Below are 18,773 nucleotides of genomic sequence, written 5' to 3' on the forward strand. Positions count from 1 at the left end.
AATTAGGTGTTCTTGTTTTTATCTATTGGGAATCAGCTTTGGCTTGGGTTTATTGCATTTTCTGCCAAAAGATATGGCATCCCTAACACAATCTGACCAGAAGTGCATTAAGGTCAGCACCATCTTTTTCTCACAGAGGTGTTTCCGGGCAACCGATAAGCAGGACACAGAAGATGACAGCTGCTTCCCGCAACGTGTATTCAGAGGAATTCTTCCTGTGACGCCGGACCTTCAGCACATACCCATAGGAAGGAGGAGGCCATAGCTCAGGGACAAAGTTGATGCTCTACTTGTAGAAAAGTCCAGGTTCCACCCTCGCATCTCTAGGTGGGCTAGCAGAGAGAGCCAGTGGCCTATAGACAATACTGAGCTGGGTAGGTTATTAGCCTCAATTGATACTTGAGAGAATTGCCTTGTCCCTTATATGCCTCCAGTGGGTCACTGGAGGAGAGCTTCTCCTTTCAAGCCCCCAGACATCAGAAGTCCACTCCATAGTGGTTTGGAGCAGGGGTCTCAGCCTGGCTGCACCTGTTTTGTGCAACGGCATTCCTGTCGAGATACAACAGGTGCTCACTTCTGTGCTTCCGGAAACAACTGAAGGAATTTTCTGTTTTGACAAGCTTTTCCAGCTGGAGGAGAAGAGTCTTAGGTGCTCATTTTGTATTTTATTTTTGTACTGTTTTAAAAACTATTTAAGAGCATTTTTAATGTGCGCTTTTTGTTAATTGCTTTGACACAGATGCAGATGAAAAAGGTCATTCATAAATGAATTATAATGAAGCAACTTTATCAATTGCTGTCCAAAGATTTGTTAAATACTCCTTTACAGCCCCATTATTACAACTCGTGGGAGCAAACTCTATAAACTGTGTATTGTATGTGGTGCTACAGCCTTCCTTAGCCTGGCGCCCTCTGGATGTTTTGGACTACAAGTCCTATTAGCTATGCTGGCTGGGGCTTGTGGGAATTGTGGTCCAAAACATCTGAGGGCACTAGGTAAGGGAAGCCTGAGGCAAGACTTTAAATCTGTCCTGAATCAACTGCCAATCTATCTCATTAAGTGGACCCACCTTATAATACTATAAGGGAGAATATTTTCTGGATATGTTGCATAATTTTATAAACCTTCATTGTATTCCCCTTCCTTGCACAAGCTCCCCTCTCCCAGCTAAAAAAAACCCTCAAACCCTTTAGCTTTTCCTCCTTCTGCAAGTACTCTAACTAATTGGTTGCTTGGGTTATTTTTCTGTACCCCTTCCAGCTCTACAATGTATTTTAATTTATTTTTTTTTAGTTATGACAACCAGAACTGTACATAGTATTGCAAGTGCAGCCCATGTAACAGATTCATGTACTATGCTGGCTATCTTTGAGGCAGCAAGGCTTCTGAATACCAGTTGCTGGAAACCTCAGGAGGGGAGAAGGCTCTTGAGCTCAGGTCCTGCTTTCGGGCATCTTCTTGGCCACTTTGAGAACAGGACTAGATGGGCCATTGGCGTGACCCAGAAGGGCTCTTCTTATGTTCTTATTTTCAGTCCATATCCTAATATTCCCTAGCATGGAATTTGCCTGCCCCGGGCATTAGAGACAGCAGCTCCAACAACAGGAAACTATATTTATTAAAAACTGTTGATACAGTTTCTCACTGAAAATTCCAAGGCAGATTGTAACAGCAATATAAAACTTAATTCAAACCTTTGCAGATTTATTTACACTTATAAAAAAATATTTAATACCGTCTTTCAGCTCCAATTGGCACCCCACCCCCCAATACCGCAAATCAAGGCTGTTTTTCCTACACTCTGTTCTTAAACCAGTTGTAAGTTGGTACATGTATACCTGTCCTGTTTTACCCCACAGAACTCTGGTGTGGTGGCCTTTTGGGCAAGCTGAGAATTCCCTGAGAGATACCTTTATAGACCCTTTATGCAGCCCGTACCAACCTGGTGGCCTCCAGAAGTTTTGGACTACAATTCCCATCGGCCCCAACCAGCATGGGATGGGGAGAAAGACAGGGCAATTAAACCTCCATAAGATGCAGACTGTGAAGTGATGGTAAGGAAAGCCAACTCAACACTGACCCCTGGCGGTTATCTGGCCAATTGACAAAAACACTACCCAATGCCCCTTCTCGCACCTCCACGTACCCCAATATATAGACTGGTGGCTATTGAAAGTGTCCACACAAGGTGGGGATCTGTACTTCTGTTTCTCATTTGATCCATTTTTAGCTAACAGCTCAGTCCGACAGCCAGGAGGCTTCATGCTCTCAACTAGCAAGGATGCTTTTGAGCCAAATGCTTCTTGTGACATCAGCTTTAGGGGCAGGCAGGGATCCTCTCAAACTTCTAATGGGTAATTTCTGTTGTCCTCCAGATCAGGAGAGATTCCACTCAGCTGTTGTCCACTTCAAAACTGAGCATCTTTTTCAACTGGCCCTCAGAACTGAATGGCACTTTTGCATGTCACAACTCCCTCAATAATCATCCTGGCACAAAGCTGTGGCTGTTAATGTAGCCTCTGCATTCTTTTGTAGCACTGGACCCTTCACCTTAGGCCAATCACTTGCAAGACCCTTAACAATGAGCAATGGGGGCAAGGGGCTACCACCATCTTACTGCTGAGCCACGAATATCATTTGTTGCTTCCGACCATTCCTTGTGTCCTGGCAAAACAGTAGGTAAGGTCCATCCTCAGCTGGCGGCTGCTGCGGATTATTCTCCCAGCTCCTACCGTAAAGGGAAGGAGAAGATCTTCTTGCCAGACTTGCAACGGACTTCGGCCCCAGGGATTCGCACAAGGTATGAAGAGTCCTCAAACCTATTCACAATCTCCTGGAAAAGACAAAGGAGGAGAGAGGGGTATATATTATGCAGAGTCCAGGAATCTGATTGGCCCCTGAACATTTAACAGGCAGCATGCTGGACATGTGCCAAATGTGGGTAGGGGAGGGCTTATACTTCTGAATACCAGTTTCTGGAAACTACAGGAGAGGAGAGCATTCTTGTGCTCGGATCCTGCTTCCAGGGTTTCCCACTGAGGCATCTGGCTGGCCGCTGCAAGAACAGGATGCTGCACTAGTTGGTCCATTGGCCTGATCCAACAGAGCTCTTCCGATGTCCTTACGGCTTTGTGCTCCCATCTGGGCCCATCTACTTTTGTAATAATTGGCTTTGAAGTCCAGTTCAGGGCTGCTGGTTTTGACTTTTGGAGCCCTTCACAGTGTGGGTCCTGTGTGCAGGAAGGAGCACATTCTCCTACACAGACCTTCCTGTGTGCCTGCTCTGTCTCCCATCAACATTTAAATCAGCCTTCCCCAGATGTTTTTTGGAGCAGCACTCACATCAGCTCCGGCCAGCAGGAATTGTAGTCCAAGACATAAGGTTGGGGAAGGCCGATTTAAAGAAGAGGGAGATGTAGAGATAGCTTTATAGTTGCAGTACCCTCTCTGTGGAACTCCAGGTTGTTTAATTCCTTAAACATCTATGCTTGTGAATGACATCCGAGGTGGTTACCTGCAACTCCTGAAGACAACTTTCAAGTTCTTCAGAAAGGTTTCCAACACACCATGCGAGGCTGAGATGGAATGAGGGATTCTGTACAGAAGCCAGAAAAAAGCAGGTGCTAAGAATCTGGAGAAGCTGCACTAACCCAGCTAGGTGCCACCACCTCAGAATTCCTGGTAGAAGCTGAGCACCCTTCCATGGAAATGAGACTCCAGGGCAAAGAAGGAGGCTTTGGGTGGGCTGGTTGGTTTCTTCAACAAGTTTAGGTTACCACAGCTAGTTTATACACATATCACATGAGATCTGCAGTCTTATTTGGGAATACTGGTTGGGGCTGATGGCCAAAATATCTGGAGGGCACTCGGTTGGTCATTGTATATATATAATGTAATAAACTCTATCTATCTCTATATCTATCTATCTATCTATCTATCTATCTATAATATAAAAATAAACTATATATTATATATATAATGTAATAAACAGTTTATGTAATAAACTGTTTACTTCCAGGGCCTTGGTCATTCAGCAGCAGCCTCTTTTTGCAGACTCCACTCCCTCCTAGAACAGTGGAAGTCTTACCTTGTAGAAAGAAGGGAGACTGAATTCCTCCATAACTCTGTCCACTTCAGAAACCAACTCCAAGAGCTGAGAATGCCCAGAAGTTACCTCCAAGCCAATGAAGGTCCTGCAGAGAGATTTGACAGAATCTTAGAGCAGTTCAATGTTAATGTTCACCATGAGTGCCCCCTTTGCCCCAAAGGGCCGAGGGGGCACCAATAAGATACTGCCCCACTTGAGGCAAACACTGGCCTCCTCTCTACCAACCTTGTCCTTGTGCAATTATTCTGCTTGTGCCAATCAAGCCACAGGATGGTTGGCAATTTCATCCTGAGGACATGATGCAAAGCAGCCTATTACTCTCTGAGGAGTAGCCTCAGTGCCATTGACTCACCTGCTTTTGGGATCATTGGTGTAAATCGTCACTCGATCTGCTCTACAGGTGAACCTGAAATGGGGAAAGAATCCATCTGATTCCTTTGCAAGATGAAGAGAAGGCGGACAGGGGAGAAGAAGTAAGGCATACTGAGACCCAGGGGCTGGGGAGTGGATTTTCTGATTTGCCCCTCCCTGGAGCCTTTAAGTCACTCTCTTACCTGGGGAAGGAAGCCAGGTGTTCCTTGAGGGACTGGACAACAGGGCTTATCCAGTGGTGGCGCAGGATCACACCCTGAGAAAGGCTGATGTGGAACTCTGCCATAGCCGTCAATGATGGCACGGATGCACGTGCACGCAGGAGGAGGAGCTGGAGCAGGTCGAGGAAGTCCTCCTGAGCCTCATCTGTACAGAACGGTAGAACAACAGTGGAGGATTGGAGCAGGTGGGTGCGTGGGTGCATCTCTGCTAAGCTGTGGTGGCAACTTGGTGGTAAGTCATACTTTCCAGGCCTCAAATCTTGTCTGTAAAATGTGGATTACAATGGCCTCCTCTACCCTACAGCCACTACCAACCAGTACCTGTGGATGGGTAGAAAAAGATGCTCTTTGTCTACCCCAAGTCTCCCCTAGTCACGATGGCTCTATATTACCTCTGCCATTGAAGGAAGCAGGAAGGTGTGATTGAGCTGGTGTTCTGGTTTGGGACAGAACAAGGCAAGAAGCAGAGACCCCACGGAGTGAGTAGGTGAGGTCTGCATCTGGGCCTCCCTCAACACTTGCTGCTCATTTGCTACTGCCCCCTGGCTGTGGAATGATTTGAGGTGTACTTTGTTGCTGGGGAGAAAGGTGACAAACTGGCAACTTCCAGGAACTTTGGGGTAGGGGGAAAGTGATTTTTTTTGTGTGCAGAAAAGGGCAGAGCTGCATGCTCACAGGCGTCTGTGAAAAAGCTCCATGGTGGTTTTGGAAAGACACCGCAGATATGCCTGTAGTCAAACCCAGGGTGTGGGTGTCATAGATATGGCTTAAGCCTCCTGCCAAGACTCAGGGTCACCCATGTAACTGGGGAAATGTTGGTCAGCTCTTATGAAAGGGGTGTGTGTGTGTGGTGATGTCCCTGTGAGGCAGACATAGGAGTGGACAAGAGCATATCTGGAGCAGTGCTTTACACCGCAACACTTTGTTGCAGTTAAATGATCTGTGGTGCTTCTGATCTGGTCCCCCCCCCCCCCATATTATGAATAGGAACAAAGGAAGCTGCCTTATACAGAGCCATACCACTAGCCCATCTGGATCAGTATTGTCTACACTGACAGTGGCTCTCCAGGGTTTCAGACAGGGAGAGTCTCTCTCATCCCTACCAGGAGATGCTGGCGATTGAACCAGGCACCTTCTACAGCAGTTGTGGCATTCTATTGAGGTGTTTGAAAAGAGCTATCCTCTTAGACATGTTTAGCCTGGAGAAAAGATTGAGAGGTGATATGATAGCCACCTTCAAATATCTAAAGGGCTGTCCTATGGAAAATGGAGCAAGCTTGTTTTCTGCTGCTCCAGAGGGGAGGGCCCGAACCAATGGATTTAAATGACAAAAGAAAGGAGATTCCAACTAAAGATCAGGAAGAACTTTCTGACTGTAAGAGATGATCGACAGGAGAAGAGACTCCCTAGGAAAGTGGTGGACTGTCCTTCACTTGAGGTTTTTAAACAGAGATTGGATGGCCATCTGTCAGGGGTTGGATTAGATGACCCTTTAAGTCTCCTCCAACCCTACAATTCTATGATTCTGTGTCAGTAATTCTATTAAGGATGTCTGGCCAGCCACATTAAGTTGTGACTGTGGCTCTGTGGGCACCTCCCTCCTTTTGCCCATTGGAATGGCACTTCTCTGCCATACAGATCAAACAGCTGGAAGGGCTCTGCTCCTTGGAGAAAAGGTACCATTTCTGGCTGAATCCCAAAGATGTGTGTTTCCAGAGTTTGACTTCCTAGTGACACTGGGGTCGGAGAAGAGGACAAAGAGCAGAAGGGCACTCACAAGGCACGTAGACATGTGTTGCCCAGTTTCCTCGCTCATGGGGAAAGGTCCGCAGGCGGCCTCCATGCTTGCTGCTGTCGTCCACCACTGTCTCTGCCTCCTCCTGATCTCTGAACATACATAGCACGCTGTCCGGCACAGGAAGGCGAGGAGCTGTTGAGCTGCAAGGCAGAGGGAGAAAAGAGAATTCCCAGCCCTTTTAATACTCTTTATTTGGAGCAAAACAGGCCAAATGACTCTTGGCCCCTGCACACTGCACACATTTTTCAGTCCATGTCCTACCCACAACTTCAGCACTCAGATGAGTGCAAAAATAAGTCAAGTGGCTGGATACTGATGGCTCTGCAATGCATGGAGAAACAGAGCAACCCATCATGCCCAGAAAGAGTGTGGTTTGAGGAAAACTGGGCAGAAAAATATTTCAGATGACCTCCCTACATCAAATTTGTATCTAGCATTGGGTTTTTCCTGCTCTAGGGAAAGTACTGTAACTAAATACATCCTCTCTGCTTTTTGTGGAGAAGCAAAAACATTGTTGCCTTGTGAATTAACTGCAGCCCTGTATCTGCTTTATTTCGATTGCTATGCTGTTGATTTCAGTCTGAATTACATTTTAATAATTGTTTTAATCGTTGCAAACCTCTGGGAAACTCTGGTGGGTAGCAGGACGGGGCTCTGCCCCAACCCACTCAGCTTTGGGACAGAATAAGGAATGGCGGTAGCTCAGTTGCTGGGGCTTCTGCAGAAGACCCCTGGCTCAGCTGGTGCTTTCTCGTGCCAAAAGGGCCCCAAAGCAGCAAGGCTCAGACCTTGCCTTGAGACCCTAAGGGGTGGCACTGAGGTGTTTTAAAGGAAAGCAGCTGGCACCAATTGCACCAGGAAGTGCATGGAACTGTTGGGAGGTATCCACCAAAAGGTGTCGGGAGGAGGAAGAAGGGGCAACAGCGGCACAAACCAGTCCATGGGGTGGCAGGGGGAGAGAGAAAGAAAGCAGGACCCAGCCCAACCCTTCCTGCTGCCTCTGAATTGTTCCCAATCTAGATGGTCCTTATAAGAACCTGCCATTTTATTTATTTCTTAAAAGTTATACACTGCTCCATTGTAGGGGAAAAAACAACAACCTAAAAGCAGTTTACAAAAAATATTTAAGAACTGGTGCCCGAGTTTGCCTTTTTCCTTTTCCCTCCCTACTCCGTCTTCCTTTTCCGCGTGTCTTTTCCGGCTGAAAGGGAAGGGGGCTTTCTGTGTTGAACTGATACGCCCACCTGTCGCCGGGAGAGCGGCGGCCTTGACGTCCCTCCGCCGAGCTTGCGCCGCCGGCCTCGCCGCCTTCCCCTTGCGCTCCCGAGGATGCGCTCTCATCTTCCGAGTCGGAGCTGCTGTAGCCCACCAGACCTGCGACCGCCGCCACTCTACTCATGGCCGGCACGTCAGGATACCACTTCCGCAGCCTAGGGAGAAAGAGGGACTACTGCGCCTGCGCAAAAGCGCCTCTTTTAATGAACGAAGCTTGCTGAAGTCATGCTGGTGCCACCCGGCAGTGGCTATAGACGTTTAGACTCGCGATGCGTAGCGCTGGGAGTCGCTTACGGGTCGCTTCGGGAGAGCCTTTTCCCGCGCGTTCGCGTGTGGGCCGAGCGGTAAGACGAACGGTGGAAATCAGCATCATGTTTCAGCATCGAATTGGTGTTTTGATATTTGACTTCGTAAATCGTATCGTTGTATCGCAACTGTGATAACTTTCTCTTTTTAAAAAACATTTTTTTTCCCTGCAACTTGTTTTGTTATTAAAATTCATTACAAATACTTTTGGCGGGGGGGGGGGGGGGCTAGCAGCAAAGAAGGCAGGTGATGTCTGCTTCCCTATGGGAACCGAGGGCAATATAGAAAATAAGTCAGTGGGGCTCATTATTTCTGAGCTGCATGATTTCTCCCAAATATTTTCTAATTGGGTTAAGCGCGGGAAAGCACCAGGTAAGTAAGCATCAAGACTAAGATGCATAGTCTTGTTTATAAAACCAGCTGAATTTTGCAATGAGTCAATTACCACAGCAATAGTATTTTAGAGCATTTTCCTATCATGGAAGGAACATTGTGAGATTGCAAGATTAAGATCTCTTTCCTTTCCTTTGAAAGGTGTGAACGTTGACTATCCATTTCCAATATCATGACTTAAAACTCTGAGTCTTTTGTTCTTCTAGTAAAGTTCACAACTCTTCAAAGCATGATCCAGCTCCAATTTAACCAGATTTTAGAATCATAACTTTTCGTAAAGTGGTTGGGTTGCTTCATGAAGGCTCCATGAATAAGGAACCTGTCAAACGCTTCTTGCAGTTAGTTGGTAGTGAAGCGGTGGAGCATTTTTCAATCACTTCAGGCACAACTTCACAATACACATCAGCTTTTGCTAACCTGATAATCCAACATCTGGAGGGCACCAGGTTGGGTGAAGGTTGATATATATACTAGCAGTGACCTCAGTAGTTTTATTGCATTTATAACCCACCTTTTTCTCCAAGGACTCAAGGTGGCATTCATGGACCTTCCTGTCCTCACTGACTCCCCACAACAACCTTGTGAGGTAGATTAGGCTGAGAGGCAGCAAGTGGCCTAAGGTCATCACCCAATGAGCTTCATAGCCAAGTAAGGGGGTTTGAACCTGGTTTCCCAGGTCCTACTCTGACACTCTAACCACTACACCACACTGGTTCTCCAAGGGCTTGCGCTCAATGGCACCAGCAGCCACAAACAAGGTTTGAAGTGGGCAGGGGGAGGGACACCCCAGGTTGGCATAAGTACAAGAAAACTTTGGGAAACAAAACCTGTTTGGAGTGAGGAGACAGCAGCCTAATGACTCCTGAGAATGTCAGATGGGCATGGAACTGGCTGGATGACTGTTGAGGCCGAGGCAGGGGACAGAAAGCTTGGCGGAATCATCAAAGTTGGGAGGGACCCCAAGGGTCATCTAGCCCAACCCCCTGCAATGCAGGAATTGCAGCTAAAGAATCCCTGACAGATGGCCATTCAACTTCTACTTAAAAACCTCCCATGAAGGAGACTCCTTCACCTTCTGAGGGAATCTGTTCCACTGTCAAACAGCTCTTACTGGGAGGGGGCAGAGGGGGAGATGAATGGAATATCCTGGAAGAGGGCCGGAAGCCAGCCATGCTCAGCCGCAACAGCCCCACTGACACTTGCTCTCCTTGCACACCCGCTTCTCTCTCTCTCTCTCTCTCTCCCCCTCTGGACCACTTCGTGGCAAGGCCAGCCCTTCTGTTCCTCCGCCTCGGGTCTAACGGGCCCGCGGGCGCTGCGCAGGAGACCTTCGCCCTCCACGAGGTTTGTCCGCAATAGAGAGAGGCGAGGACCTAACTCTCTTTCGGGCGTATCGTGTGAACTCTCCTGTCTTGGGGTTATTATTGTTGCTGACCCGGGGCGGGGGATTTGGAGGCCTGGCGGCTTTTGGCGTCGGGGATGCGCAGCTGCAACTGGCTGCTATGGCAATAGGCTGGGTGCGAAAAAGGATCCCCGCTTCCCTGCCTGCCTTTCTAATCCTGCTATGGATGAAGCCCCCGAAGCATCTGAGCAGCAGTATCGGCTACAGTTTTGCCGCCGTGCCTCGGTAAGCGACGGAGCGGAGGCCTCTCCCCCCAGTTCCTCCCTCCTCACCCGGCCCGAGCGCCGCAGTTCTCCGCGCGGTCCGGCAGAGGGCGGCCCCGATCCCACGGCTGGGTCCTTCCCCTGCTGGACGCCGCCCCTTCCTCCTCCTCCTCCTCCTCTGCCTCCTCCTTCCCCTCCTCCGGCTGGCTCGACGCCGCCCCCCCTCCCCTAGCCGCCGCCGCCGCTTCCCGGCCCATGCCCCGCTTCGCCTCTCCTCACCGCTGGGACTGCTGCTACGCGAGGCCGGGGATTCGACGGGGCGAGCAGGCCGCGCGACACCTCCGGGCCTCGCTCTCCAGGTAGGGGAGAAGGGAGGAAGCTGGGCAGGGCGACGCTAAAGCGCCTCTTTCCTCGCCCCGGAGCTCCTGCCCCGCCGGCCACACGGAGCCGAGCGGGGCGGCGGTCGCTTTCCCCGCGGGCGGCGGAGGAAGGAGGAGGAAAAAGGCGCTCCTGGCCCCGAGCGGGGCCGCCTGCCCTGCTCCTTGGACGGAGTAGGCCGAGGCCCGGCCAGCGGCACGGGAGACGCCCCGATAACATGTGAAGGCGGCGCTCCCGGGCCGGCGGGGCGAGGCAGCCCTTCGCCTGACCCGGTCGGCCTCGTCGCAACCTCTTGGCCGGCGGCCTGGGGCAACATACGGCCCTCCAGGTGTGTAGATCGCCCCCCCCGCAACTCCAGATGTTTTTGGCTAGCACAGCTGCCTGGGGCTGATGGGAGTTGGCGACCAGCAACATCCGGAGGGCGCCTTCCTGGCCAAAAAAAAGGCTGGCATCTTGCCTGGGGGCGGGGGGGGGGGGAACCTTTGCGTTGCAGGGCATGGGGATGAACCATCTCGATGGGCTCTGCAATGTGGAGAAGCCCTTAACAACCCAGTCACCCACCAGGGCATTTCTGCGGTCATGTTAGGCAGGATGTGGCCCTGGGCAATCTGAAGGGAGAGGACCAGTGAAGCAGCCTTTAGCCACACACGGGCTCTGGACTGTCCAGCCTACACCTGGCTTCTTGGGGTGGGTGCAGCCCCCCAAGTCTCTGGCAGAGAAGAACCTTTCTATGCCACCTAGGATCCTTTTTTACCTGGAGGAGGGAATCTGGGACCATCTGTGTGTAAAGTAGATGCTGTGCCACTGAGCTGCAAAACCTGGCAAGGTGAAATTCTCTGTAAGTTGGAAGAGGGCAGTTGTATGCAGCTGAGCATCTCTCTAAAGATAGGCTCAAGCAGAGAAACTGGCCAAATTATCGTGCCCTTGAGTGAGGAGATGGAGCTGCTTTTAAAAACTTAAGAATAGCCCTCCTTTAAAGCCACCCTAGTTGGTGGCCGTCACTGCCTCCCATGGGAGTGAGTTCCATAGTTTTAACTATAAACTGCGTGAAAAAAGTACTTTTTTTTGTCTGCCTGAATGTCCCAGTGTTTTAAGGTAGTGGAGCAGAGAGTTCACAGTTACGCTGCTGTCTTATCTTATGCACCTTGAGAGAGTACTGTAGATGGATTGGCAACAGGGTGTACAGATGTTTCCTTGGGCTCAGTAGAGATGTGATCACTGGAGATGATGGGAGCTATAGTACCAAAACATTTGGAGGGCACCAGTTTACAGTAAAATTCTTAAGCTCTAAGGCTGGTCCCCAGATAGACCAATTTCCAAGAAAACTTGTGATAGGGGGCTCTGCTTCACCAAACTGGAAGGTTTCTTTCCTATAGTTTGGCTGTGGATTTGCTTGCTTGAATTCTTGAGCTTTTCCCCTCTTGGATTGTTTCTTTTCTGTGGGACATTTTGCTTCTGCTTCTCCACCACTTGATACCTGGCTGTTGCTAGCTTGCTTACATGGGCAACCATCTTAACACACACACACCTGCCCTCATTGTATTGTATTGTATTGTCAGATATTTTTTGTTCCTTGGCATGAGGACAGTTGAGAAGCTCTTCCCATCCCCTGGGGCAGTTTTGTCACCTGCATGTTTACACCAACCTTTCCCAACCTGGTGCCCTCCAGAAGATTTGGACTACAACTGCCGTCAGTCCTGACTAATAGGTTAGTGATGGTTGGGGCTGATGGGAGTTGTAGTCCAAAACATCTGGGTCGTACCAGACTGGGGAAGTCTGGTTAACTGGTATCCAGCAGACAGAGGGGTTCAAGAGATGGGCTGAAGATGCAGTAGGTATTTATTTCATATTTGTATCTTGTGCTTTCCAGATAGCTATGCAAATACTAGATGCAACTTTGATTAGCGTTCAGCTAAGTGTTTGTAGAGCTGATGTCATATTGTCAACAAATGATGTTTGTCTACCTGGCTGCCTCTTTATATTAATTTTAAACTTTTTATTTTCTTTGTGCAAGGGTCTTCAAAGAACGAAAAACAATAATCTTGAGCACAGTACAAAATGGATTGTCCCCTTTGTGCTATGGCAGGAAAGACAGAGGTGAAGGCAGGCAGGTTGGAGGGATGGCCTTGACCCATCCCATGGCAGCCATGGAGAAGGTGAACTTGGCCTTTGAGTTACCCATTTTGTGGCAGGGTGCTTGTACAAGTGCTTGCTGCTGTCCAGAGAGATGCAGCTTGAACTGTACACACAGTCCCTGGTGACATCCTGCCCCGTTTCTGGATGTTTATTTATAGCCAGCTCTGTTCCATGGACTCTTGATGGTGCAGGTTAGCAAATAACTTAGTAGTGTGGACAATCTTTGGCAAAGGAGAATTGTGATCAGTGGAAAGTGTGTTTTGAAGCTCCAGCTCGGGCAGAGCCCAGTTTTCCAGAGTTTTCAATAATAATAATAATAATAATAATAATAATAATAATAATAATAATAAAAATTCATTCCAGTAGCACCTTAAAGATCAACTAAGTTAGTTCTTGGTATGAGTTAAGTTAGTTCTTGGTATACCAAGAACTAACTTAGTTGGTCTTTAAGGTGCTACTGGAAGGAATTTTGTTTTGTTTTGACTATGGCAGACCAACACGGCTACCTATCTGTAATAATAATAATAATAATAATAATAATAATATATTTATACCCCACCCATCTGGCTGGGTTTCCCCAGTCACTCTGGGGTAAACTGGTTTGGGCTGAAAAACAAAACAAATCTCACAAAACTTTAGATGTGCATTTTTGTGTGTGGATATAAATAGGTCAGCCTTTGCCAACCAGGGATGCTCCAGATGTTCCAGGCTACAGTGGTTGCTGACTGAATAATAATAATAATAATATTTTATTTGTACCCTGCCCTCCTCGGCCAGAGCCGGGCTCAGAGCGGCTAATATATAAATAATACAACATGCATAAAAACAAGCAATCAATTTATTAAAATGCATCCCAAAATTAATTCAAATAAATTAAAGTTAAAGTTAAAACTGGACAAATGACAACCCTCAGGTTAAAATTGAAGTGGATGGGAGTGCCTCAGGTCAGCAAAGGGTGTTCCATGTTGAACACCTGGGACAACGAGGAGCTATCAGAATGATGGAGATCTGGGCAGGAGGAAGAGGAGGAGAGAGTCAATCCTGGGAGAGCCCCTGGTTGTGCTCCCCAAATCAGTGAGGGGGAAACATGATGGAATGGGTATTCCTTGCTTTGGACATGATGGCAGGGTTGAACATTAGGAACAGAAAATGGATCTTGAAGAATTGATGTGTACTGTTAGTCCAGCAGGGATGAAACCGTAGCCAGAAGGGTGTTTTTCTCTGCATTCCAGCAAGCTGACCAGCTTTTTTTTCCAGAAGTGCCACTAAGACTAAAATGCCACACAGTTCTCTGGGGAAAGGATCCATTTCTAACTACCAAGTTATTAATAAATAAAAAGAAACAGACATCTGGGTTCTGCATCCATCAGTCATTTTCTTCTCTCCCTCTGCCCCCCGCAACATATATGCTACTAATATGTTTAATAAGCTCATATGGCTGCATCAGGTTCTAGAGGTCAAAGATCCTCAGGTGTGTTTAGCCTGAAGGTTAGGCCATTGCAATATATTGGCTTACTAGCTTAGCTTGAGTCCAGAGTGTGTTCTACTTGCTTCCTGGATTCCTCTGCAAGCTCTTTTCTAACCAAGCATATGAGAGGATAGAGAAAATACTCAGTTCTCTTGACACCACAGGCACTGTGTGCCCTACAACCTAAATTATCTACCAGGGCTGATGTTTTTAAAGGAAAACAAGCATGGTAAAGCAATATAAATGCTCCTGGGCAGACTGTAGATTGAAAAGGGTATGAAAAAAGGAACCCTGGCCATACAGACTTACACAAAGGGATTGTTTAGGTCTTTTTAAAAGCATAACAACATTAAATAAGTTCTGAATCTGGGTTAGGCTGGACTCCTCTATCTAGTCTAATATCCTGTTCTCTCAGTGGCCAGCCAGGTGACTATGTTTTAACTGAAACTTTTTATAACATTTTAACTCTTTTAAGATTTTTTTAAAAAAGTAGGTTCATCAAAAGATTCTTGTAGGATGTACACATGATAAAATACAAAACAAACAGGAACGAAACTCGGAACCAAGGCATAACTTAGCCTGGGTATAACACCCTCCTCCACAAACTCTAGCATCATAAATAAAATGAGAAAGTTGGATAGCTTTCTACAGATTCACAATAAAAAATGTAAAGCACATTTCAAGAAGCACATAATGTTTTTGTCTTATTTAGCTCTGGTTTTCAAGCCAGTGACCAACAATGTTTGGGAATCTTATCCAGCTACATAGATTTCTGAGATGCAGGTGAAAGAAATTGACCCTTCTGCTGAGTCACATAAGTTATGAGAGGGGACCCCGTGCCATCAAATGTACTTTTCAGTTTGACCCCTCTCAGACATCAGTTGTTGTTTTTCACCTCACTTTCCCACTAAAGCCAACCATTGCACCAAAACCTTTAAGACAAAATTGTGTGTGGTGTCCCCATTGATGCACAATAGGATTTTTTTTCATTTGTTTTTATGTTGTGGATGTGTTTGCCACTCTGGGCTCCTTCAAGGATATAAATTCAATAAATACATATGGGAAGCCCACAAGTTGGACCTAAATGCAATAGCACTCTCCCTTATTGGGATTCCCAAAGCCATTGTGGCTAGTAGTCACTGAGAGCCTTCTTGTCCATGTATTGTCTAATTTTTTGTTCCATAAATATCTTGTGCATGTCTGTCTATGCTGCTTGCAACTAGTGTGTGTCCCCTAGTGAAATAGGCCTCCTCTTAGAGTTAAAATGTTAGTGGGGACAGCAGCTTGCTTCCAAGCTTTTTAAAAAAAATAATTAAAAAATTATCCAAAGTTTTATGCAGGATGTCTTGAAATGGGTGGGTCCTTCAGGAGAGATCTGCAGCCATTCCAGTTGCTCATTTGGGAGTTCTCGTTTCTTAATTAGTGAGTGTTTTGTTGCTAACTTCAAGACTGCCTTCCTGGCTAGCCTTGGAAGTGTCCGTTGATAATTCTCCAGTAGCAATTGCTTCAAGCTGCACAGCTTTTTTTAGTATAGTCGTGTATTTGGAACTTGCATGGCAGAGTTGTGAACAATGGTTGTGTAAGTTTTCAATATAAGCTTTCAATATGGAAAAAGGTTTGTCCCTAGTTGGAGAAACACTTCTGCAATCTCCAGCCTGCGGTCTCTGGCCTAAAATTAATTTTTTGTTTGCTTGTTCTCCTCGCAGTTGTGGGTGGTGGGGAAGTAATCATTAGTAGATTAAATATGCTTTTTAAGCGAGATAAGCAGCTTTTTTCTGAATTGCTGTCTTTCCTTGCAGGTTCCCTTCCTTGATACCCATTCTGGTTCCAGGCAAAAGGCCTCCTGCATCCTTTAGGATGTCCCGTCTGCTGGTGTCTGCTTTGGTTTGAGACGTACCGCGGTGGGGAATTGTTGCGCCCAGTGCGACGAGTTTGTCACCTCCAGGTTTGGGAGCAATTGCTGCGAACTCAGATCTCCTTAATTGATTTGCCTCAGTCGAGAAGCTGAAGCCCTTATTGTGGAAACCCCGATTTCTTTTCCCCAGCATGTCAGAAAGCTGGTCGCAGCAGCCCCCACAGCAGCAACCACCGGCGCCGCACCATGCTGGGACCACTGCCCTCCCGGAGCATCCCATCGCCTCCAGCGCTGTGGTGGAGAATCCCTTGGGCTGTGCCGTCTATGGCATCCTTCTCCAGCCGGAGCCCAGCAGCCTGCAGCACCACACTTCCATCCCGGCTGGCGGCGGAGAGCCCTCCACAAAATGTGGGCTGTGTGGGCATGACTTGGGGCACCTCTCAAACCCCCAGGAGCACCAGTGCCTGCAGGGGGGCCATGACCGCTCCTTCCAGTGCACCCAGTGCCTGAAGATCTTCCACCAGGCCACCGATCTCCTGGAGCACCAGTGCCTGCAAGTGGAGCAGAAGCCCTTCGTCTGCGGCGTCTGCAAGATGGGCTTCTCCCTGCTTACCTCCCTGGCCCAGCACCACAACGTCCACAACGGCAGCGCCGCTGTCAAGTGCTCCATCTGTGAGAAGACCTACAAGGCCGCCGCGGCTGCCGTGGCAGCCCCTGAGGAGCCTGCGCCACCGCAGCAGCCGGCCGCACTCAACCGGACTCCCGTGGAGAAGCCCTACAGCTGCTCCATCTGCCAGAAGCCCTTCAAGCACCTCTCGGAGCTGTCGCGGCACGAGCGCGTCCACACCGGGGAGAAGCCGTACAAGTGCAGCCTCTGCGACAAGAGCTTCAGCCAGTCCTCCCACCTGGTGCACCACAAGCGCACGCACAGCGCCGAGCGGCCCTACAAGTGCACCGTCTGCGAGAAGGCCTTCAAGCACCGCTCCCACCTCGTGCGCCACATGTACGCCCACTCCGGGGAGGCCCACCTCTTCCGCTGCAACGTCTGTGAGCTGCACTTCAAGGAGTCCTCCGAGCTGCTGCAGCACCCCTGCACCCCAAGCGGGGAGCGCCCCTTCCGCTGCGGCGCCTGCCACAAGGCCTTCCGGCGCCCCTCGGACCTCCGGCAGCATGAGCGCACCCACAGCACGGAGCGCCCCTTCCAGTGTGACCTCTGCCAGATGAGCTTCAAGCAGCAGTACGCCCTCATGCGCCACCGCCGCACCCACAAGGCGGTTGCGGGCACCGCCACCACGCCAGCGCCTTCTGCCGAGCAGGAGCTGCCGGTGGGGCCGTTCAAGTGCTCCCTGTGCGAGAAGGGCTTTGTGCAGCCGGCCCACCTCCTCTACCACCAGCACGTCCACGGCATCGAGAACCTCTTCAAGTGCAACGCCTGCCAGAAGGGCTTCAGCCAGTCCTCGGAGCTGCTGCGCCACCGCTGCGTGCAGAGCGCCGAGCGACCCTTCAAGTGCGCGGCCTGCAGCAAGGCCTACAAGCGGGCCTCGGCCCTGCAGAAGCACCAGCTGGCCTCGCACTGCGCCGAGAAGCCCCTCCGCTGCACCCTCTGCGAGCGCCGCTTCTTTTCCTCCTCTGAGTTTGTGCAGCACCGCTGCGACCCAGCCCGCGAGCGGCCCCTCAAGTGCCCAGACTGCCAGAAGCGCTTCAAGTATGCCTCTGACCTGCAGCGCCACCGGCGGGTTCACACCGGGGAAAAGCCCTACAAGTGCCCCGCCTGCGAGAAGGCCTTCAAGCAGCGCGAGCACCTCAACAAGCACCACGGCGTCCATACCCGGGAGCAACATTACAAGTGCATGTGGTGCGGGGAGCGCTTTCTGGACCTGGGCCTCCTGCAGGAGCACAGCGCCCAGCATACCTCCACTGACAGCACGTACCCCGTGGCACCCTGCCTGCCCTGAGCATCTCCCCCTGCTGGCGGGAAAAGGTTCATGTCATCCTCCATGCCCTGTTAGCGCTGGGCTTAGGCTACGGCGAGCGACTAGGCCATGTGGGACCCTTTCCTTCTCCTTTGCAGACCAACCTGCGAACAGTGGAGGGGGTGGGGAGGGCTAGAGTAAGCAGCAGTGGCCTCTGTGTGAGCACTGAGCTCAGCAATTGGTCAGTTCAGCCCATTTGCTCCTATGAATGGGCTGAGTGTACCTTCGGAACCAGCTGTGACTCAGGCCTGCTTTGCTGCTCCAGGCGCAGTGTCTGTTTCTTGGGTCAGGATGAATGTTCCTTAAGCCTGCCAGCCAAATCCAGATCCTCATCTTCTCCCCACCCCTGCCCCTCATGATTCATTCGTGTCTGCAGAGGGGAGTGTGATATTCAAAGAAATTTGCTGCTTGAAATTTATAGGGCAGGACTCTGCAGCAAGGGAAGCTAGGCAGGTGAAATGGTGAGAGGTGGACTTTGTGGGCACGGCTTCCCTTAAGGTGCCATCCCTAGGGAAATTCTGCTTGTGTGTGTCTGTTCACTTCAAGCGTACATCCGAGAGAGGGAAACTTCGAAGGGAACCAGCTACTAGATGGTCCGATTAGTCTTTCACCCTTATACATCCGAGAGAGAAGGCCCCTTGTGCTCTTCCTGGCTTCCGTTGTCCAAAACCGTCAGGGCTGGAGGCTTTTCATTTCCTCCAAACACCGGAGCTCTCAAGGTGCTGTCTAAGCCAGTGGTGTGAGTGGTCCCAGGGCAGCGTGAAAGGCGACAGAGAGGGAGGGTGTGGTGGAACACATTTACATATTTAAACGTCTTCTAAAGCCAGGGCAAAGCTTGAGCCTTCACACTGTAGGGGGGAAGGTTCTCTGTGTCATTTCCAGGC

General features: G+C 49.4%; 2 protein-coding genes across 9 annotated transcripts; one reads left to right on the forward strand and one right to left on the reverse strand.

Annotated features, from left to right (window-relative positions):
* Positions 1 to 1,601: 1,601 nt before the first annotated feature.
* On the reverse strand, positions 1,602 to 10,490 carry USB1 (U6 snRNA biogenesis phosphodiesterase 1). 3 transcript variants are annotated; one of them, XM_028739399.2, is made up of 7 exons: positions 10,359 to 10,490; positions 6,480 to 6,640; positions 4,664 to 4,847; positions 4,462 to 4,515; positions 4,089 to 4,194; positions 3,516 to 3,596; positions 1,602 to 2,834 (listed from the first exon to the last, which is right to left on the reverse strand). In XM_028739399.2, exons 2-7 carry the CDS (start codon positions 6,595 to 6,597, stop codon positions 2,730 to 2,732), a joined length of 648 nt encoding a protein of 215 aa, XP_028595232.1. In that variant the 5' UTR covers positions 6,598 to 6,640; positions 10,359 to 10,490; the 3' UTR covers positions 1,602 to 2,729. The 3 variants fall into 3 exon arrangements, with proteins under 3 accessions (XP_028595232.1, XP_028595230.2, XP_028595231.2); XM_028739397.2 differs by lacking the exon at positions 10,359 to 10,490 and adding an exon at positions 7,745 to 7,899; XM_028739398.2 differs by lacking the exons at positions 3,516 to 3,596; positions 10,359 to 10,490 and adding an exon at positions 7,745 to 7,899.
* On the forward strand, positions 7,930 to 18,020 carry ZNF319 (zinc finger protein 319). Of its 6 annotated transcripts, none has more exons than XM_077931797.1 (3): positions 7,930 to 8,165; positions 15,861 to 16,006; positions 16,107 to 18,020. In XM_077931797.1, the coding sequence occupies exon 3, from the start codon at positions 16,108 to 16,110 to the stop codon at positions 17,869 to 17,871; it is 1,764 nt and encodes a 587-aa protein (XP_077787923.1). In that variant the 5' UTR covers positions 7,930 to 8,165; positions 15,861 to 16,006; position 16,107; the 3' UTR covers positions 17,872 to 18,020. The 6 variants fall into 6 exon arrangements, with proteins under 6 accessions (XP_077787923.1, XP_028595227.2, XP_077787920.1 ...); XM_077931796.1 differs by lacking the exon at positions 7,930 to 8,165 and adding exons at positions 10,327 to 10,438; positions 12,472 to 12,613 and having other exon boundaries at positions 15,861 to 18,020; XM_077931795.1 differs by lacking the exon at positions 7,930 to 8,165 and adding exons at positions 10,693 to 10,785; positions 12,472 to 12,613 and having other exon boundaries at positions 15,861 to 18,020.
* Positions 18,021 to 18,773: the final 753 nt, after the last annotated feature.

The sequence above is a fragment of the Podarcis muralis genome, chromosome 7, assembly GCF_964188315.1.
Source record: "Podarcis muralis chromosome 7, rPodMur119.hap1.1, whole genome shotgun sequence".
Classification (NCBI taxonomy): Eukaryota; Metazoa; Chordata; class Lepidosauria; order Squamata; family Lacertidae; genus Podarcis; species Podarcis muralis.